At 41.3% G+C, this 22,821-nt stretch overlaps 1 protein-coding gene across 2 annotated transcripts; it reads right to left on the reverse strand.

The window, feature by feature from the left end:
- Nucleotides 1-526: 526 nt before the first annotated feature.
- LOC147372844 (antigen WC1.1-like) lies at nucleotides 527-22,319 on the reverse strand. Of its 2 annotated transcripts, XM_086402106.1 has the most exons (4): nucleotides 22,197-22,319; nucleotides 8,432-8,524; nucleotides 6,236-6,550; nucleotides 527-699 (listed from the first exon to the last, which is right to left on the reverse strand). In XM_086402106.1, exons 1-4 carry the CDS (start codon nucleotides 22,267-22,269, stop codon nucleotides 626-628), a joined length of 555 nt encoding a protein of 184 aa, XP_086258232.1. In that variant the 5' UTR covers nucleotides 22,270-22,319; the 3' UTR covers nucleotides 527-625. The 2 variants fall into 2 exon arrangements, with proteins under 2 accessions (XP_086258232.1, XP_086258233.1); XM_086402107.1 differs by lacking the exons at nucleotides 527-699; nucleotides 6,236-6,550 and adding an exon at nucleotides 8,040-8,354.
- Nucleotides 22,320-22,821: the final 502 nt, after the last annotated feature.

The raw sequence follows: 22,821 nt of genomic DNA on the forward strand, positions 1-22,821 counted from the left end.
CAGAGATCATTCTGTCATTTTTGAGATTGCATCCAAGTACTGCATTTTGGACTCATTTGTTTGCTATGATGGCTACTTCATTTTTTCTAAGGGATTCTTGCCCACAGTAGTAGATATAACGGTCATTTGAGTTAAATTCACCCATTCCAGTCCATTTTAGTTCGCTGATCCCTAAATTGTCTATGTTCACTTTTGCCATCTCCTGTTTGACCACTTGCAATTTGCCTTGATTCATGGACCTAACATTCCAGGTTCCTATGCAATATTGTTCTTCATAGCTTTGGACTTTGCTTCTATCCCCAGTCACATCCACAGCTGAGTGTTGTCTTTGCTTTGACTCTGTCTCTTCATTCGTTCTGGAGTTATTGCTCCACTGATCTCCGGTAGCAATTTGAGCACCTATCAAATTGGGGAGTTCATCTTTCAGTGTCCTATCTTTTTGCCTTTTCATACTGTTCATGGGGTTCTCAAGGCAGGAATACTTAAGTGGTTTGCCATTCTCTTCTCCAGTGGACCACATTTTGTCAAGACTTTGCACCATGACCCATCCATCTTGGGTGGCCATATTGGCATGGCTCATAGTTTCACTGAGTTAGGCAAAGCATGGTCCATATGATCAGATTGGTCAGTTTTCTGTAATTGTGGTTTTCAGTTTGTCTGCCCTCTGATGGAGGAGGATAAGAGGCTTATGGAAGTTCCCTGAAGGGAGAGAATAGCAAGGAAAGATAAGAAAGCCTTCCTCAGTGACCAGTGCAAAGAAATAGAGGAAACCAATAGAATGCAAAAGACTAGAGATCGCTTCAAGAAAATTAGAAATATCAAGGGAATATTAATGCAAAGATGGGCTCAATAAAGGACAAAAATGGTATGGACCTAACAGAAGCAGAAGATATTAAGAAGAGGTGGCAAGAATACACAGAAGAAATATACAAAAAAAGATCTTCATGACCCAGATAATCATGATAGTATGATCACTCACCTAAAGCCAAACATCCTGGAATGTGAAGTCAAGTGGGCTTTAGGAAGCATCACTACGAACAAAGCTAGTGGAGGTGATGGAATTCCAGTTGAGCTATTCCAAATCCTAAAAGATGATGCTGTGAAAGTGCTACACTCAATATGCCAGCAAATTTGAAAACTCAGCAGTGGCCACAGGACTGGAAAAGGTCAGTTTTCATTCCAATCCCAAAGAAAGGCAATGTCTAAAAATGTTTAAACTACCACACAATTGCACTCATCTCACGCACTGGCAAAGTAATGCTGAAAATTCTCCAAGCTAAGCTTCGACAGTACATGAACCATGAACTTCCAGATGTTCAAGCGGGTTTTAGAAAAGGCAGAGGAACCAGAGATCAAATTGTCAACATCCGTTGGATCATCGAAAAAGCAAGAGAGTTCCAGAAAAACATCTGTTTCTGTTTCATTAACTATGCCAAAGCCTTTGTATGGATCACAACAAACTGTGGAAAATACTGAAAGAGATGGGAATACAAGACCACCTGACCTGCCTCTTGAGAAACCTATATGCAGCTCAGGAAGCATCAGTTAGAACTGGACATGGAACAACAGACTGGTTCCTAATAGGGAAAGAAATACATCAAGGCTGTATACTGTCACCCTGCTTATTTAACTTCTATGCAGAGTACATCATGAGAAACACTGGGCTGGATGAAGCACAAGCTGGAATCAAGATTGCCAGGAGAAATAGCAATAACCTCAGATATGCAGATGACACCACACTTATGGCATAAAGTGAAGAAGAACTAAAAAGCCTCTTGATGAAAGTGAAAGAGGAGAGTGAAAAAGTTGGCTTAAAGCTCAACATTCAGAAAACGAAGATCATGGCATCTGGTCCCATCACTTCATGGCAAGTAAATGGAAAACAATGGAAACAGTGATAGACTTTATTTGGGGGGGAGGGCTCCAAAATCACTGCAGATGGTGACTGCAGCCATGAAATTAAAAGATGCTTACTCCTTGGAAGGAAAGTTATGACCAACCTAGACAGCATATTACAAAGCAGAGACAGTACTTTGCCAACAAAGGTCCGTCTAATCAAGGCTATGGTTTTTCCAGTAGTCATGTATGGATGTGAGAGTTGGACTATAAAGAAAGCTGAACACCAAAGAATTGATGCTTTAGAACTGTAGTATTGGAGAAGGCTCTTGAGAGTCCCTTGGACTGCAAGGAGTTCAAACCAGTCCATCCTAAAGGAAATCAGTCCTGAATATTCATTGGAAGGACTGATGCTGAAGCTCAAACTCCAATACTTTGGTCACCTGATGCAAAGAACTGACTCATTGGTAAAGACCCTGATGTTGGGAAAGATTGAAAGGGGGAGGATAAGGGGATGACAGAGGATGAGATGATTGAATGGCATCACTGACTCAAGGGACATGAGTTTGAGCAAACCCCAGGAGTTGGTGATGGACAGGGAGGCCTGGTGTGCTGCAGTCCATGGGGTTACAAGGAGTTGGACATGACTGAGCGACTAAACTGAACTGAAAGTAAAACTGTCTGCAATAGACTCAAATAGATATACTGAGAAAGCTAAGTAATCAGAGGAAACAGAAATTACAAACAAAACACCAAGAAAAAGGCACAAAAGCCTGAAACTGAAAGAAATATACATAAGTGTAAAATCTACCTGTTAAAAAATATCAGAATTAATGTATTCTTTCCACATCATCCTATCAAGCCTCCTACCCAATCTATACAGAGATCCTCTGAGAAAGTGATGGCAGGATTTCTGCGAGGTGGTTACTCACTTTCAGGGTCAGAGACTTAACCACCTCCCACTTTCTGGTGCTTTACTGTAGGAAAAATATCATCAATAAAAGATTTAACAGTTTAATGCTTCTTTAGCCTTCAAGTGGAAAAGACAAAGAGATGAGGCAAGAGAGGCAAGGGGTGGTGAATGTATGTTTTTGAAATATCTATCACCACATGCTCTCAGGCAACACCCAGCATATCATTCAAGATATATCTGAATGCATGTGTGTGTTTGTGTATGTAGGAAAGAGAGAGAGAGAGAGAAGTGTTGCAGGGAATAAGCACTTTGGTTTGAATATCTGTCACCCCCCAACATTTATTTACTTCATTCAGCACTTGCTGTTGAAATCCCAATTCCCAGTGTAATGGTGTTAAGTGGTAGAACCTTCTCAGACTCTTCAAAAAACAGAAGAAAAGAACACTGCCAAACTCATTTTATGAGGCCAACAAGGTTCTGATATCAAAACCAGACAAGAAATATCTCTGATAAACAGAGGGACAAAAATCCTCAACAAAGTATTAAAAAACATAATTCAATCATGCATCCAAAGGATCATGCATGATGATCAAGTGAGATTTGTTCCAAAGGATGCAAGGATGGTTCAATATTCACAGATTAATCAATGTGATACACCAAGTAAACAAAATGAAAATGAAAATCATATCCTCTCAGTAGATGTAGAAAAAACATTTGAAAACATTAACATCCATTTCTGATTTTAAAAACCTCTATAAAGTATATATAGAGGGATTATATCTCAATATAATAAAGACCATATGACAAACTCACAGCTAACCTCCTACTCAACAGCAAAAAGCTGAATATTTTTTTTTCTGAGATCAGATGCAAGACAAAGATGCCTAATCACCACTTTTATTCAACATAGTTTTGGTATTCCTAGCCAAAACAATCCGGCAAGGAAAAAAAATAAGGACACACAAATCTGAAAGGAAAAGGCAAAACTGATGCTATTTGGAGATTTCATAATATTATATATAGAAAACCCTAAAGTCCCCACCAAAATCTGTTAGAACTAATACACTCAGTGAAGTCACAAGATACAAACTTTATATACAAAAATCAGTTGCATTTTGATACAAATTGCCATAAGGAAAAATTAAGAAAACGATTCTATTTACAGTTGAACAAAAAACTGATAAATTATTAGGAACAAATTTAACCAAAGAGGTGATAGTCCTGTACAATGAAACTCTAAGACACTGATGAAAGATAGTGGATTTTGTTATCAAAATTCCAAAGGAAATTTTCACAGACATGGAACAAACAATGTAAATTTTGTATGGAACCACAAAGGACCCTGAATAGCCAAAGCAATCTTGAGAAAGAAGAACAATATTGGAGGTGCCATGTTTCCTGATTTAAAACTATATTTCAAAGCTGTATTAAGCAAAACAGTATAGTGTTGGTATAAAAATGGGTGCAGAAATCAACAGAATAGAATAGAGAGCCCAGAAATAAACCCAAATACATACAGTTAATTAATTTTTGACAGAGGAACTAGGAATATGCAATGCCGAAAGGACATTCTCTTCAATAAATGGTGTTGGGAAAACTGGACAGCTACATGCAAAAAATAAAACTGGACCACTCTCTCGTAGTATTCACAGAAATTAATTCAAAATGGATCAAAGACTTAATCATAAGTCCTGCAGCCATAAAAATCCTGGAAGAAAAAGTTATAGACATCAGTTTTGGTGGTGGCTTTTTGGATTAGGCAACAAGAGCAAAACTAACTAAGTGGGATGACATACAACTAAAAAACTTCTGCACAACAAAGGACACCATCAGCAAAATGAGGAACTTAGAGGGCAGTCCAGTGGTCAGGACTCAGTGCTTTCACTGCCATGGCCCAGATGAAATCTCTGTTTGGGGAACTAAGATCCAGTAGGTCATGCAGGTTGGTAAATATATAAATAAAGGGCAAAGATATCGTGCTGAAAAATATTTTTTAAAAAAATGGAAAGACAATCTTTAGTATCAGAGAAAATATATGCAAAATGTATTTCTGATATGGGTTAATATGTGGAATACATAAAGAACTCATATAACTCAATAGCAAAAGAATACAGTCTCATTTTAAAATGGGCAGAGGACCTGAATAGACATTTTTTCAAAGAAAACATACAGTTGTTCATGAAAAGGTACATGAAAAGATATACAACATTACTAATCATCAGGAAAATGCAAATCAAAACCACAATGAGATATCACCTCAGAGTTGTTTTTATCAAAAAGACAAGAAATAATGAGAATTTTTGAGACTGTGGCGAGAAGAGAAAGCTTGTGCACAGTTGGGGGAAAGATAAGTTGGTGCAGCCACCACGGAAAACAGTATTAAGGTTCCTCAATAGAAACTCAGACCTAAAAATAAAACTGCCATGTGAGGTAGTAATTTCACTTTGGGGTATTTACCAGAAGAAAATTAAAACACTAACTTAAAAAGATATGTGCAACTCAATGTTCATTGCAGAATTATTTAAAATAGCCAAACAACATTAAGCTTTTTTTGATGGATGAATGGATAAATAAAATTTGCTATGTACATATATCCAGCCGTAAAAAAGAAGAAAATCTTGCCATTTGCAACATGGATGGAACTTGAGGGCCTTATGCTAAATGAACTAAGTCAGATAGATAAAGAAAAATACCATTTAATCTTATTTACATGTGCATTATTTAAAAAAAAAAAAAAACAGAAAAATGAGTTCAGAGATGCAAAGAACAGTTTGGTGGTTTCCAGAGGGTCAATGTGGTCAAAATGGGATGGGTGAAGGTAGCCAAAAGATACAAACTTCCAGGTCTAAAATTAATGTCATGAGGATGTAATGTACAGCATGGTGGCTACAGTTAACCCTGTATCTTATACTTGAGAGTAGGTAGGAAAATACATCTTAAAGTTTTCATCATAAGAAAAAAAATTGTAACTACATGTTGTGATGGATATTACTATACATGTGGTGATTATTTACCAATATGTACAAATACATAAATGCTATGTTGTACACTTAGGACTAGTACAATGTTACAAGAATTACATCTCAAAAATTTTAACAATCAAGGTTGGAATATGTGAATTAAATTAGTTCCATCCTTACCTGATTTAGATTTCTCTGGTGGCTCAAACGGTAAAGAATCTGACTGCAATGTGGAAAACCGATTTTGATACCTCAGGTCAGGATGATCCCCTGGAGAAGGGAATGGCAACCCATTCCAGTATTCTTGCCTGGAGAATTCCATGGACAGAGGAACTTGGCAGGCTATACAGTCCATGGAGTCACAAAGGGTCAGACACAACTGAGTGACTAACATTTTTACTCAATGTCATCTTTGTGGACCCAAATTAAACTTAGATTACTAAAATATCACTTAGATTTTAAAATATCAAATCTCACTGCATCCTACAGGGTTGGGACAGACACACAGAAACATGTAGTGAGTCACCTGCACACGAAATATAGGCTTCCTCCTTTGGAGAGCATGAAGTGTAATTCCAAGGGTCAGAAGGACACTGCCAGAGAGAGGTGTCAGTTTTCTGACAGCGGATTCCATCCACCCATCGGGGTCTAGAACCTTCTCTGAGACCAACAGAAGAGTTGAGGGTTCCAGTGTCCCCACAGCCAAGCTGTCTGCAGATCATGGACACAGTGATGTCTTCCATGGGGCTGCAGCAGACACTGCCCCAGGTCCCGTTGTAGAAAACTTCCAGCCACCCAGCACACTGATGGTCCTCACTCACCATCCTGAGGCCTAGGAACTCTAAGGTTGAAAGGAGAGGAGACAGGACACAGTAAAAACTTTGCTGGATGTTCTAGGTTTTCCTTTCTTCTAGAAATAGTAAACATTCATCTCTGACCTTGTTCAAGAGATACCTACTAGATGACAAGACTAACATCGCCTCCCTTTTAACTGACTTTGTCCATTTGTGTCTGTCTTTCTATTTCTACCACAATGGTGTAGTGGAAATGAACTGAGAGGAAGACCAAACTTTGTGGGTGCTAGTGAGGGAAGGAAGCTAAATCCTGCTTCTTTACAAAATCTTTAGAGTATATCAAAGTGATGTGATGTAGATACTGGGGAGATAGGCAGAATAATTAACCCCAGAATGTCCACATCCCAATCTCTGCAACTTGTGAATCTGTTACCATATCTGACAAGAGGGATTTACAAATGTGATTAAGGTAAGGACCATGGGATGGTGAGTTTAAGCTAGAATATTGTGTTAACAATGTGAGCTGAGTCTAACCACATCCTTAGACCCACTGTCTTTAAAAGTAGAATACTTTTCTTAGCTCTGGTTAGAGAGAGGGATGTGACTCTGGATAATGGTTGAAGACAGGCAGCATTGCTGATCTGAAAATGGATGAAGGGGGCTATGAACCAAAGAATGTAGGCAGTTTCTAGAAGCTTGAAAAGACAAGAAACAGATTCATCCCTAAAGCCGCAAAAGTGATGCAGCACTGCTAAAGCCTTGATCCCAGCCCAGTGAGATCCATGCTGGACATCTAAGCTACAGATCAGATCAGATCAGTCTCTCAGTTGTGTCTGACTCTTTGCGACCCCATGAATGGCAGCACACCAGGCTTCCCTGTCCATCACCAACTCCCGGAGTTCACTCAGACTCACATCCATCGAGTCAGTGATGCCATCCAGCCATCTCATCCTCTGTCGTCCCCTTCTCCTCCTGCCCCCAATCCCTCCCAGCATCAGAGTCTTTTCCAATGAGTCAACTCTTCGCATGAGGTGGCCAAAGTACCGGAGTTTCAGCTTTAGCATCATTCCTTCCAAAGAAATCCCAGGGCTGATCTCCTTCAGAATGGACTGGTTGGATCTCCTTGCAGTCCAAGGGACTCTCAAGAGTCTTCTCCAACACCACAGTTCAAAAGCAGAAGTAAGGCAATAAACACATACTGTTTTAAACCACTAGTTGGTATGTTGTTACCTAAGCAAATGAAAACTAGTACTGTGGGTTTAAATTTTTTGTATGTAACTGGAGAGAGAGCCCTGCTTTCAAGAAAACCTGTGAGAAAAGGCTCTGCCAGGAAACACTGCTGAAAAGAAAGGACCAGAATCTCAGCTGCTGCAGAAGGAAGTGAAAGCACCTCATCTTCATATCTTCTGGAAAGACAGGCTCCATGGAAGGAAGCCTCCTTCTCTGGTCCTTTCAGCATCTCTCCCTCAGGACTCAGACCCCCTTCCTCCAGGGCCCCACCCCTCTCCCAGCCTGTGGACAGTGTGCAGCGCAGACCTGAGCAGATGACCCCGGCGTCCTGCTTGTGTCTGCAGTTGTGCTGCCCCCAGCCCCGGGAAGGGCACCTCCACACGTGGGACTCCTTTCCTATGCAGTTCAGGTCGTCCAGCCAGATGGGCCCTGATCCTGCCCCAGAGTGAGCAGACCCCGTGGCACTGAGGGCTTCTCCACAGCCCAGCTACCTGCACACCACGCGGGCATCGGCCAGGTCCCAGCCATCATCACGGATGGTGCCCCAGGAGCCCTGGTCAAGAATTTCCACTCTCCCGGCGCAGAGAACTCCTCCGTCCACCAGGCGGAGCTGTCTGCTGTCTGAGGAAGGAGAAATGGGACAATCGGGCGGTGACCCCAGGGGTTGAGAAGGGTCTTCTGTCCTGTGGGACCCTTACCTGGGCAGTAGGGGACGCTCTCCTCTGAGGCCGTAGAGCCTGCTGGTTCAGATACGGAGTCATTGCACTTCAGCAGCACCTGGGTGTGATTTCCTGCAGAAACAGCAATGATCAGAAGTCTGGAAGGGTTGAATAATAAGAAACTGTTAAAGGAAATAATGACCTAGTGATGGAGCCTAAGATGAAAGTTGTGACCCAGTAGTAAAGTTATCATAATCTTAGTGTTCACCTTCTCCAAGGAGAGTTCTGCTTCTGACAGTACCACAATTTCTGTTTTAACCCAAGTGTTGCTGTAAGAATGAGTTAAGTAAGATGTTTTGTCGCTAAATCTATCCCTGAGCTGTGCTTAGTCACTCAGTCTTCTCTGACTCTTTGCAACCCTATGGACTGTAGCCCTCCAGGCCCCTCTGTCCATGCTGATTCTCCAGGCAAGAATACTGGAGTGGGTTGCCACACCCTCCTCTAGGGGATCTTCCAAACCCAGGGATGTAACCCACGTCTCCAGCTTTGATGCTTTACCATCTAATCCACCAGGAAGCCCAAATCTACACCTAAGTAGAAGCAAAACAAAATTCTTTCTGAAGGAGTTCTACAATTTCTTCAATATCTATCTTTAAAACAAACACATATAAAATAGATCTCATGAAAAACAGAAAGGAAAAAGGAGATACTGGAAAGAATTTCCCAGGGTTTTCAGCTGCTAGAGTTATCTGACAGAGAATTTAAATAGCCATGATTAAAGTGCTTGTGGAATTAAGCACTTTTTGTGGAGAAACGCTGGGCTGGAAAATGCACAAGCTGGAATCAAGATTGCCAGGAGAAATGTCAATCACCTCAGATATGCAGATGACACCACCCTTATGGCAGAAAGTGAAGAGGAACTAAAAAGCCTCTTGATGAAAGTGAAAGAGGAGAGTGAAAAAGATGGCTTAAAGCTCAACATTCAGGAACTAAGATCATGGCATCTGGTCCCATCATTTCATGGGAAATAGATGGGGAAACAGTGGAAACAGTGTCAGACTTTATTTTGGGGGGCTCCAAAATCACTGCAGATGGTGACTGCAGCCATGAAATTAAAAGACACTTACTCCTTGGAAGGAAAGTTATGACCAACCTAGATAGCATATTGAAAAGCAGAGACATTACTTTGCCAACAAAGGTCCATCTAGTCAAGGCTATGGTTTTTTCTGTGGTCATGTATGGATGTGAGAGTTGGACTGTGAAGAAAGCTGAGTGCCAAAGAATTGATGCTTTTGAACTGTGGTGTTGGAGAGGACTCTTGAGAGTTCCTTGGACTGCAAGGAGATCTAACCAGACCATTCTAAAGGAGATCAGCCCTGGGTGTTCTTTGGAAGGAATGATACTAAAGCTGAAACTCCAGTACTTTGGCCACCTCATGCGAAGGGTTGACTCATTGGAAAAGACTCTGATTCTGGGAGTGATTGGGGGCAGGAAGAAAAGGGGACGACAGAGGATGAGATGGTTGGATGGCATCACCCACTTGATGGACGTGAGTTTGAGTGAACTCCGGGACATGGTGATGGACAGGGAGGCCTGGCGTGCTGTGATTCATGGGGTCACAAAGAGTTGGACACGACTGAGCAACTGAACTGAACTGACCTGAACCTAGCTTACTTTTACTAAAATGGACAATAACAGCAGAACACTGACAAATAGAAAAACACTGACAAATAGAAAAACACTGAGATAAAGATTAGATATATAAAATTGATAAACACCTATACTAACATCTAAATCCCCAAGAACAAAAAGAGATGCCAGGGTAGAGTAGATTGAAACTTTTAATTTATCGAAAGGAAAAAAAAAATTGCCAATCTAAAATTCTACACTCAAAACCAGTCTCTCAAGGAATAAAGACCTCAAATGTGCCATTACCAAAATGCTGATGTAGGAAACAGCAGCCTCCATCCTCTTTTAAAAAAAGACCAAAAGGTAGACAGTGATCAGTAATAAAAACAGCTCCAGAAAGATCTGGAGTACTCTAAGAAGTTTGACCATGCCAAGACACTGTCATTTTGGTGGCATCATTCCATCCTTCAAACCAGCATCACTCAGAGTTTCTCTCACCAGGAGAGTAAGAGCAGACTGAGTAACCAGTGTCCCTAGCCTTTGGGGGCACCATATGAAAGTCCTGCTTCAGGTTCACTTCACGCAGACCTGCAAAGCTGAGCCAGTCTTATAGAGATGGCTAGGCATAAGAAAGAAGAGCAAAGGACCAATAGCAACCACATGGCAGGAGAAATCACAGTCCACAGTGACCTGCTCTACAGACAGATGCAGCAGATTTTACCCCTGAAAGAATTAATAACAGCACAGATGATTGTTTCCAGTAGTCAGTTATGTATGGATGTGAGAGTTGGACCATAAATAAGGCTGAGCACCGAAGAATGGATGCTTTTGAACTGTGGTGCTAGAGAAGACTCTTGAGAGTTCTTTGGACAGCAAGGAGATCAAACCAGTCAATCCTAAAGGGAATCAACCCTGAATATTGATTGAAAGACGGATGCTGAGGCTGAAGGTCCAATACTTTGGCCACCTGGTGCAAAGAGCTGACTCGTTGGAAAAGACCCTGATGCTTGGGAAGACTGAAGGACAAGGAGAAGAGCAGCACAGGATCAGATGGTCAGATAACATCACCAACTCAATGGACATGAGTTTAAGCAATGAACCATTGTTGGTCTCAGTCTTTGCTGCCTTCCTAGGCCTTCTCACAACCTGAGCACCTGCAACCATCATCTCCCCCCACAGAGGCACCTGCAACAGGCCCTTAAAGCCTAATGTGTGCACACCATTGGCTCTGGCCACCACCACTGCTGGTTATGATTTCTAGGCTTTGGAGCCAGAGGCACTACTGAGGATACCAACAACCATTCCAGTGATGGCAAGCCCCCTGCAACACTTGCAAAACACCACACAGTTGTCAATGCTGTGGACATCAGCAGCCTGAGCCAAACAGATCTCATGTCCTCTCAGACCCAGTGCCACCCTATGCCTCTGCTTTTGGCACCCTGCTGAACATTCCAGTGTTCCCCTACCCAGAGGTGAAAGGCTTTCCCTACTGAAATCATAATATAGACTCTGGTACAGATGACTGCTTTTTTAAATGTGCAGACATCTACAAGAGAATAAGACATCAAAAAGAATCAGAGAAGCAAAATCCCACCAAAGGAATACAGTAAACCTCCTGGGAAACTTGTTCTGGGATGGTGGAGGAATAGGACAGGGACACCACTTTCTCCCCCACAAATTCATCAAAAGAACATTTAAACACCGAGTAAATTTCACAAAACAACTTCTGAATGCTGGCAGGGGACATCAGGCATCCAGAAAAGCAGCCTATTGTCTTCATAAGGAGATTTTGAATTTTTGCTTTTTGGTATTTGTTATCAATTTTGTACCTATATTTAATAATTGTTGTGACTTTTTTTTTCTCTTTCTTTTTCTTCTTTTCTTTAACATTGTATTTTTGAAATTCCAAACTCTACTCTAGATTTTTAAATTTTGCTTTTTGGTATATTTTATCAATTTTGTACTTTTAATAACCCAATCTTCAGTACCCATTTTTACTTGGGAGAAAGATTACTGGCTTGACTGCTCTCTCCCCTTTGGACTCTCCTTTTTCTCCACCAGGTCGCCTGTGTCTCTTCCCCAACCCCTCTCTGCTCTGCCCAACTCTGTGAATTTCTGTGTGTTCCAGAAGGTGGAGAACACAGGGAACTGACTACTGGCTGGATCTGTCTCTCTCCTTTTCATTCCCCCCTTTTATCTTCCTGGCCACCTCTGTCTCCTTCCTCCCTCTTCTCTTCTCTGTATAACTCCGTGAACGTCTCTGAGCAGTCCAGTTGTGGAGTGCACATAAGGAAGTGATTACTGGCTAGCCTGCTCTCTCCTCTATTGATTCCACCTCATCTCATTTGGGTCACCTCTAACTCCCTCCTCCCTCTTCTCTTCTCCATGTAACTCTCTGGGTGTCCCTCACTGTGGATAAACTTTTCATCTTTAACCTAGATGTTTTATCAATGGTGTCATATAGAAGGAGAAGTTTTGAGACTACTGGAAAAAAAGACTGAAAACCGGAAGCAGGAGGCTTAAGTCCAAATCCTGACTCCAGGGAACTCCTGACTCCAGGGAACATTAATTGATGGGAGCTCATCAAACACCTCCATACCTACACTGAAACCAAGCACCACACAAGGGCCAACAAGCTCCAGAGCAAGACATACCACGCAAATTCTCCAGCAACACAAAAACACAGCCCTGAGCTCCAATATACAGGCTGCCCAAAGATACTACAAAACCATAGACATCTCATAACTCATTACTGGACACTTCATTGCACTCCAGAGAGAAGAAATCCAGCTCCATCCACTAGAACACCGACACAAGCTTCCCTAACCAAGAAACCTTGACAAGCCACCTGTACAAACCCACACACAGCGAGGAAACTCCACAATAAAGAGAACTCCACAAACTGACTGAATACAGAAAGGACACCCCAAACTCAGCAATACAAACAAGATGAAGAGACAGAGGAATACCCAGCAGGTAAAGGAACAGGATAAATGCCTACCAAACCAAACAAAAGAGGAAGAGATAGGGAATCCACCTGATAAAGAATTCCGAATAATGATAGTGAAAATGATCCAAAATCTCGAAAGCAAAATGAAATCACAGATAAATAGCCTGGAGACAAGGATTGAGAAGATGCAAGAAAGGTTTAATAAAGACCTAGAAGAAATAAAAAAGAGTCAATATATAATGAATAATGCAATAAATGAGATCAAAAACACTCTGGGGGCAACAAATAGTAGAATAACAGAGGCAGAAGATAGAATTAGTGAATTAGAAGATAGAATGGTAGAAATAAATGAATCAGAGAGGAAAAAAGAAAAACGAATTAAAAGAAATGAGGACAATCTCAGAGACTTCCAGGACAATATTAAATGCTACAACATTCGAATCATATGCATCCCAGAAGAAGAAGACAAAAAGAAAGACCATGAGAAAATACTTGAGGAGATAATAGTTGAAAACTTCCCTAAAATGGGGAAGGAAATTATCACCCAAGTCCAAGAAACCCAGAGAGTCCCAAATAGGATAAACCCAAGGTGAAACACCCCAAGATACATATTAATCAAGTTAACAAAGATCAAATATTAAAAGCAGCAAGGGAAACACAACAAATAACACATAAGGGAATTTCCATAAGGATAACAGCTGATCTTTCAATAGAAACTCTTCAAGCCAGGAGGGAATGGCAAGACATACTTAAATTGATGAAAGAAAATAACCTACAGCCCAGATTACTGTACCCAGCAAGGATCTCATTCAAATATGAAGGAGAAATCAAAAGCTTTTCAGATAAGCAAAAGCTGAGAGAATTCAGCACCACCAAACCAGCTCTCCAACAAATACTAAAGGATATTCTCTAGACAGGAAACACAAAGAGGGTGTATAAATTCGAACCCAAAACAATAAAGTAAATGGCAATGGGATCATACTTATCAATAATTACCTTAAACGTAAATGGGTTGAATGCCCCAAACAAAAGACAAAGACTGGTTGAATGGATACAAAAACAAGACCCCTATATTTGTTGTCTACAAGAGACCCACCTCAAAATGGGACACATACAGACTGAAAGTGAAGGGCTGGAAAAAGATTTTCCATGAAAATAGAGACCAAAAGAAAGCAGGAGTAGCAATACTCATATCAGATAAAATAGACTTTAAAACAAAGGCTGTGAAAAGAGACAAAGAGGGTCACTAAATAATGATCAAAGGATCAACCCAAGAAGAAGAAGATATAACAATTATATATGCACCCAACATGTATATGTAAGACATATACTAACAAGTATGAAAGGGGAAATTAACAATAACACAATAATAGTGGGAGACTTTAATACCCCACTCACACCTATGTATAGATCAACTAAACATAAAATTAACAAGGAAACACAAACTTTAAATAATACAATAGACCAGTTAGACCTAATTGATATCTATAGGACATTTCACCCCAAAACAATGAATTTCACTTTTTTCTCAAGCGCACATGGAACCTTCTCCAGGATAGATCACATCCTGGGCCATAAATCTAGCCTTGGTAAATTCAAAAAAAACTGAAAGCATTCCAAGCACCTTTTCTGACCACAATGCAGTAAGATTAGATCTCAATTACAGGAGAAAAACTATTAAAAATTCCAACATATGGAGGCTAAACAACAAACTGCTGAATAACCAACAAATCACAGAAGAAATCAAAAAAGAAATCAAAATTTGCATAGAAATGAATGAAAATGAAAACACAACAACCCAAAACCTGTGGGACACTGCTGGGAGCCGGTGAGGCATTCCACTCGTGACAAAGGTCATGAGGAAGGAAGCTTGGCATAGGCAAAGGCGGGATCGAGCCTCAGGAGTCCCCCTGGATATTCTCGAGCATCTACCCCCCAAAAAACCAGAGTCTGCCTACTTTATTGCTTTGTGCTCTCACCTCTGACTTTACTGGGGGCTGTCCCCCACCACCATCTTGCTCTCTCTGTCAAAGAGTTAACTTACAGCTCCAATTAATAAAGTTCCTGGGCAATAAGGAGTGTTTAAATCCAAACCCCTCAGATGGCTCTCTAACTCGCCTGACAAGTTTACCCAGACTCCCACAGCTATGCATAAGATTGTTTACAGTCTCCCAGCCTCGAGAGACACAGGAAGCTTAAGATATTCAAATAGCTTAGAGCCTCTTAGAGAGTTAGAAACTGTCAGAATAAAACTAGTAAAAGATTTCATTGATGAGCCAATGCTTGCTGCCAAGTTTTCACATCCCCTGAATTGTATCCTTGAATATGTATTAATTAATAGTTGGTATATAGAAAAAATAAGTAGTGGCCTTGGTGTTAGTAACTTTAGACCCTTAAGGTAATAAATTCTTTCCTTTGTTGTAAACCCATTACACATCCACCCTATAGGAATGCAATTTTATCTTTGGAAGATGGCACCAAACCTTAAAATAATTACTCTTAGAGAAAATAAGTCTTTGTTGATAAGTCCTTGTCAAGAGTCATAAAATGTTAATAGGTCTTCTGGCCAGAAGATGATGTAAATCACCTAAACCATTTGTATATGATAAATTTGCAGGAAAGAAACCCTGGTTTTTGATAAGGATCAAAAACTGCTGACTTTGCATCCCCTATTATCCTCTATGTGTAACTTAGGGTATAAAAACCCCTGTTGAAAATAAAGCTACGGGCCTTGCTCACCAACGCTTGGTCTCCCCATGTCATTCTTCCCTTTAACTTCTGGCTGAAGTCTCCATCTGGAGCACGGAGGTCCTCTGCGGCCATTTATTTGCCTGGGCTTCTAAGACCCACTCGAGAAGGTGTCTAAGGTGGGGCACCTTCTGCTATTCGAGAGGGTGCCTGCGGCCTTCGTGGTCAGGGCTAACCTGGTGTCACGGGTTATATTGATTTTCTGCGTAAACCAAGCTACTCAGCCTCTTTTCTCCACTGAATTTTCCTACTGAGCTATCCTCATTCTATTACTCTTTACATCTCTAATTAGCATATAAATAGTTGCCTAGGCCGTCTCTCCTTCGAATACCCTGGATCAGCTAGGGCTGGACCCCGGCAGGACACTGTAAAAGCAGTCCTAAGGGGAAAGTTCATAGCAATACAGGCATACCTCAAGAAACAAGAAAAAAGTCAAATAAATAACCTAACTCTACACCTAAAGCAACTAGAAAAGGAAGAAATGAAGAAGCCCAGGGTTAGTAGAAGGAAAGAAATCTTAAAAATTAGGGCAGAAATAAATGCAAAAGAAACTAAAGAAACCATAGCAAAAATCAACAAAGCCAAAAGCTGGTTCTTTGAAAGGATAAATAAAATTGACAAACCATTAGCCAGACTCATAAGAAACAAAGGGAGAAAAATCAAATCAATAAAATTAGAAATGAAAATGGAGAGATCACAACAGACAACACAGAAATACAAAGGATCATAAGAGACTACCATCAGCAATTATATGCCAATAAAATGGACAACGTGGAAGAAATGGACAAATTCTTAGAAAAGTACAACTTTCCAAAACTGGACCAGGAAGAAATAGAAAATCTTAACAGACCCATCACAAGCACGGAAATTGAAACTGTGATCAGAAATCTTCCAGCAAATAAAAGCCCAGGTCCAGATGGCTTCACAGCTAAATTCTACCAAAAATTTAGAGAAGAGCTAACACTTATCCTACTCAAACTCTTCCAGAAAATTGCAGAGGAAGGTAAACTTCCAAACCCATTCTATGAAGCCACCATCACCCTGATCCCAAAACCTGACAAAGATGCCACAAAAAAAGAAAACTACAGGCCAATATCACTGATAAACATAGATACAAAAACCCTTAACAAAATTCTAGCAACCAGAATCCAACAACACATTAAAAAGATCATACACCATGACCAAGTGGGCTTTATCCCAGGGATGCAAGGATTCTTCAATATCTGCAAATCAATCGATGTAATACACCACAGTAACAAACTGAAAAATAAAAACCATATGATTATCTCAATAGATGCAGAGAAAGCCTTTGACAAAATTCAACATCCATTTATGATAAAAACTCTCCAGAAAGCAGGAATAGAAGGAACATACCTCAACATAATAAAAGCTATATATGACAAACCCACAGCAAACATTATCCTCAATGGTGAAAAACTGAAAGCATTTCCCCTAAAGTCAGGAACAAGACAAGGGTGCCCACTCTCACCACTACTATTTAACATAGTTTTGGAAGTTTTGGCCACAGCAATCAGAGCAGAAAAAGAAATAAAAGGAATCCAAATTGGAAAAGAAGAAGTAAAATTCTCACTGTCTGCAGATAACATGATCCTCTACATAGAAAATCCTAAAGACTCCACCAGTAAATTACTAGAACTAATCAATGAATATAGTAAAGTTGCAGGATATAAAATCAACACACAGAAATCCCTTGCATTCCTATACACTAATAATGACAAAATAGAAAGAGAAATTAAGGAAACAATTCCATTCACCATTGCAACGAAAAGAATAAAATACTTAGGAATATACCTACCTAAAGAAACTAAAGACCTATATATAGAAAACTATAAAACACTGGTGAAAGAAATCAAAGAGGACACTAGTAGATGGAGAAATATACTATGTTCATGGATGGGAAGAATCAATATAGTGAAAATGAGTATACTACCCAAAGCAATTTATAGATTCAATGCAATCCCTATCAAGTTACCAACAGAATTCTTCACAGAATTAGAACAAATAATTTCACAATTTGTATGGAAATACAAAAAAACCTCGAATAGCCAAAGTGATCTTGAGAAAGAAGAATGGAACTGGAGGAATCAACCTACCTGACTTCAGGCTCTACTACAAAGCCACAGTCATCAAGACAGTATGGTACTGGCACAAAGACAGAAATATAGATCAATGGAACAAAACAGAAAACCCAGAGATAAATCCACGCACCTATGGACACCTTATCTTTGACAAAGGAGGCAAGAATATACAATGGATTAAAGACAATCTCTTTAACAAGTGGTGCTGGGAAAACTGGTCAACCACTTGTAAAAGAATGAAACTAGAACACTTTCTAACACCATACACAAAAATAAACTCAAAATGGATTAAAGATCTCAACATAAGACCAGAAACTATAAAACTCCTAGAGGAGAACATAGGCAAAACACTCTCCGACATACATCACAGCAGGATTCTCTATGACCCACCTCCCAGAAAACTGGAAATAAAAGCAAAAATAAACAAATGGGACCTAATTAAACTTAAAATCTTCTGCACATCAAAGGAAACTGTAAGCAAGGTGAAAAGACAGCCTTCGGAATGGGAGAAAATAATAGCAAATGAAGCAACTGACAAACAACTAATCTCAAAAATATACAAGCAACCCCTACAGCTCAATTTCAGAAAAATAAATGACCCAATCAAAAAGTGGGCCAAAGAATTAAATAGACATTTCTCCAAAGAAGACATACAGATGGCTAACAAATGCATGAAAAGATGCTCAGCGTCACTCATTATCAGAGAAATACAAATCAAAATCACTATGAGGTACCATTTCACGCCAGTCAGAATGGCTGCTATCCAAAAGACTACAAGCAATAAATGCTGGAGAGGGTGTGGAGAAAAGGGAACCCTCTTACACTGTTCTTGGGAATGCAAACTAGCACAGCCACTATGGAGAACAGTGTCAGATCAGATCAGATCCGCTGGATCATAGAAAAAGCAAGAGAGTTCCAGAAAAACATCTATTTCTGCTTTATTGACTATGCCAAAGCCTTTGACTCTGTGGATCACAATAAACTGTGGAAAATTCTGAAAGAGATGGGAATACCAGACCACCTGACCTGCCTCTTGAGAAATCTGTACGCAGGTCATAAAGCAACAGTTAGAACTGGACATGGAACAACAGACTGGTTCCAAATAGGAAAAGGAGTTCATCAAGGCTGTATATTGTCACCCTGTTTATTTAACTTATATGCAGAGTACATCATGAGAAACGCTGGACTGGAAGAAACACAAGCTGGAATCAAGATTGCCAGGAGAAATATCAATAACCTCAGATATGCAGATGACACCACCCTTATGGCAGAAAGTGCAGAGGAGAACAGTGTGGAGATTCCTTAAAAAACTGAAAATAGAACTGCCTTATGATCCAGCAATCCCACTGTTGGGCATACACACTGAGGAAACCAGAATTGAAAGAGACACATGTACCCCAATGTTCATCACAGCACTGTTTATAATAGCCAGGACATGGAAGCAACCTAGATGTCCATCAGCAGATGAATGGATAAGAAAGCTGTGGTACATATACACAATGGAGTATTACTCAGCCATTAAAAAGAATACATTTGAATCAGTTCTAATGAGGTGGATGAAACTGGAGCCTATTGTACAGAGTGAAGTAAGCCAGAAAGAAAAACACCAATACAGTATACTAATGCATATATGTGGAATTTAGAAAGATGGTAACAATAACCTTGTATATGAGACAGCAAAAGAGACACTGATGTATAGAACAGTCTTGTGGACTCTGTGGGAGAGGGAGAGGGTGGGATGATTTGGGAGAATGGCATTGAAACATGAATAATATCATATATGAAACGAGTTGCCAGTCCAGGTTCGATGAACAATATTGGATGCTTGAGGCTGGTGCACTGGGACGACTCAGAGGGATGGTACGGGGAGAGAGGAGGGAGGAGGGTTCAGGATGGGGAACACATATATACCTATGGAGGATTCATGTTGATATACGGCAAAACCAATACAATATTGTAAAGTTAAAAAATAAAATAAAAAGAAAAAAATAACAGAACTATTAAAAAAAAAAAACCTCCTGTAACCAGCTCAAAGTAATGGAGATCCAGGAATTACCTGATGAAGAATTCAAAATAATACTTCAAAAGATGATTAGAGTGTTACAAGATAACTCAAATATTTAATGATACCAATAAAACAATGCAAATAAAATAAGAACAATAAAGATATATAAAATATTTTTTTAAAAAAGAACTAACTAGATATTTTGAAACTGAATAATAAATGAATGGGCTTCCCAGTTGGCACTAGTGGTAAAGAAGCCACCTGCAAATGCAGGAGATGTAAGAGACTCGGGTTCAATCCCTGAGTCCAGAAGATCCCCTGGAGGAGGGCATGGCAACCCACTCCAGTGTTCTTCCCTGAAGAATCCCATGGACCGAAGAGTCTACAGTCCATAGGGTCACAAAGAGTCAGACATGACTGAGGTGACTTAGCATCCACACAATATAATGAGTAATCTTAAAAGTTCAATACAGAGATTCAACAACAGACTTGACCGAGGGAAAGAAAAAGAAAAAAGAATCAATGAGTTAGAAGAAAGATCAGTTGAAAGTATCCACGCAGAGAAGCAAAAAGAGAAAGAAAGGAATATAGAAAGCCAGTGGGAACTATGGACACCATAAAGAGGAACAATGTATGCAATGGAGTCAGGGCAGGAGAAGTGAGGGAGAAAAGAATTAAGGGCTGAGGACCTCCTGGTGGTGCAGTGGATAAGAGTCCACCTGCCAGTGCAGGGGACATCAGTTCAATCCCTGGTACAGGAAGATTCCACATGCCGCAGAGCAACTAAGCCAGTGTGCCACAGCTACTGAAACCTGTGCACCTAGAGCCTGTGGTCTACAGCAAGAGAAGCCACTGCAGTGAGAAGTCTGTGCACTGCTTACCACAACTAGAGAAATCCTGTATGCAAGGAAGGAGACCTAGCACAGCCAAAAATAAATAATTAAAACAGAAAGGAGAAAACACAGGCTGAGAATTTTCCCAAACCTAGGGAAAGATCTGGACATCTAAGTTCAAGAAGCTAATAAGTCACCCCAAAATTTCAATCCAAAGCAACCTTTTCTAAGACTCACAGAGTTAACTGTCCAAATGCTAAGACAAAGAATTCTAAAGGTCTAAAGAGAAGAAAAAATTCTGTCACCCAAGAGGACTCCCATAAGGAGATCAGCAGATTTGTCCAAGGAAACCCTGCAGACCATGAAGAAAGATTAACACATTCTACCCTCACTCAGTGGAAAGCAGATCCAGGGAGGGACAGGAGAGGGCACGAGAGAAAGTGCTCCCTACAGAGTCATAGCAGATCCTGGGAGGGGAAGGGACCGTCCCATGCCGCAGCATATCAGGAAATATCACAGGGACCGGGGCAGGGACTTGGGAACTTATACACCTGAAGCTGTGCTTCAACTGATCTCTACAGACAAAAGGTCCCCTCTCCTGGCTGCAGGCTCCTCTGCTCCACAATGAACACCTGGTGGGAACAGGTGAGGCCAGCAAGCAGAGCCTCTCATAGAGCCCAGTGCTGGGCAGACAGGGCAACAAGCAGAGGGGAGCCCAGGGGATGGGGGAGAGGAGCCAGAGAGAGGCAGGCAGGTGCACCATTATCTCTGATCTGGTCACATGCAGCGGCATGACACCCAGCCCTGTGGACACCCTGTGTGCTTCACAGACCAACGGACTCAGTCCCTGCTCAGCAGCCCTGTTCCTGTCACACAGACAGGCTGTACCACCCCTTACACACACATGCGCACACACACACACACACACATCACACACCCTCACACACTCCTCACACACTCCACAAACACACACACTCTTCACACCCTCACTCACACATTCTATTTACACACACACACACAGCTTCACATACACACACCCTCACACATTCCTCACATACTCACAGACATACTCCTCCTACCCTTACAAACACACACCCTCACATACTCCTTACCTTCACACACACACACATACAGAGCCTACAGGAGCACAGACACAGGAAACACGGGGACCCAGCGGGAGTGCTCACACACCAGGCACATGGAGTGTGTGGGAATAGCCCAGAGTCCCATCTGAGGTCAGTGGCTGGAACTTCCACACACTGGGAGCCATTGGGACTTCTAGAAGCTCCCTGAGAACAAGGGAGACAGTGGAGGGACTCAGGCTGACCCAGGTAGGTCCAGGCCAAACCTCACTGCTCTGTAAAATCTGCCACTATGACCAGTGGACCCCCCACAGGAGACGGACCAGTGTTCACAGTCAGCATGGCTCCTTTTTGATCAAAAATACTGAGACCATGGCTCCACAGATCCAGACACCTTTCCTTTCACCACAATGTCCACTCCCTGCTCTGTGGACCCAGGACAGAGGGGCAGCCCTTACCTTGACCACCCACCATGGTGCCGAGGAGGAGGACACAGAGTCCCCGCAGGGAGAGGTGTGTGCCCAGAGCCATCCTGACCCCACGTCCTCAAGATCACAGTCCCAGCTGCAGGATAAGCCTGTGAGGAGCATCAGGATGCTGACTGGGTCTATATAGACCATCCCTTACACCCTCCCTCCTGAGAGCCAATAGCAACACCTTTCACGATTTCAGCCACTATCGGAGGCTGCATCTGCCCCTTTCTGAACACCAATGAGCTTCTGAATCTTCCACATCTCCTTATATGAGCAGCACAGTCCTTTGACCTCCTGCTTCCGTGGTCCTGGGAGCCAGGTCCCATGACCGGGACTGGGATAGAAAAGATGCATCAAAAACCATGAGTGCCTTTCTCTCTCCTAATCACTCTGGTCGACATCTGCAGACTGTAAGATCTCACAGGGTCTGGGTGTGGGATCTGTTGACCCATGGAGAATATCTTTTGTACAATCAAGTAATGAGTTTCCCCAGCACTGAGCTCAGGGTGGAAGCAGAGACCTACAAGAAGTTTTGAAATACAATATTTATCAGGTCAGCAGAAAATGAGGGCCAGGAGTACATGAATTCACAGGTGACTGTGGAGGCATG

Source organism: Bos grunniens, chromosome 5 (genome assembly GCF_055505025.1).
Source record: "Bos grunniens cultivar Pamir isolate PY7600 chromosome 5, Bosgru_T2T1.0, whole genome shotgun sequence".
Taxonomy (NCBI): domain Eukaryota; kingdom Metazoa; phylum Chordata; class Mammalia; order Artiodactyla; family Bovidae; genus Bos; species Bos grunniens.

What these genes read in the sequence shown, in the direction of transcription:
- LOC147372844 (XM_086402106.1), bottom strand. Translation starts at nt 22,269, where the DNA reads ATGGCTCTGGGCACACACCTCTCCCTGCGGGGACTCTGTGTCCTCCTC. An exon ending in CACCATGGTGGGTGGTCAAG is followed by an intron (nt 8,525 to 22,196) that starts GTAAGGGCTGCC and finishes CTGTTTCTGCAG; the next exon opens with GAAATCACACCCAGGTGCTG. An exon ending in GAGCGTCCCCTACTGCCCAG is followed by an intron (nt 6,551 to 8,431) that starts GTAAGGGTCCCA and finishes TTTCAACCTTAG; the next exon opens with AGTTCCTAGGCCTCAGGATG.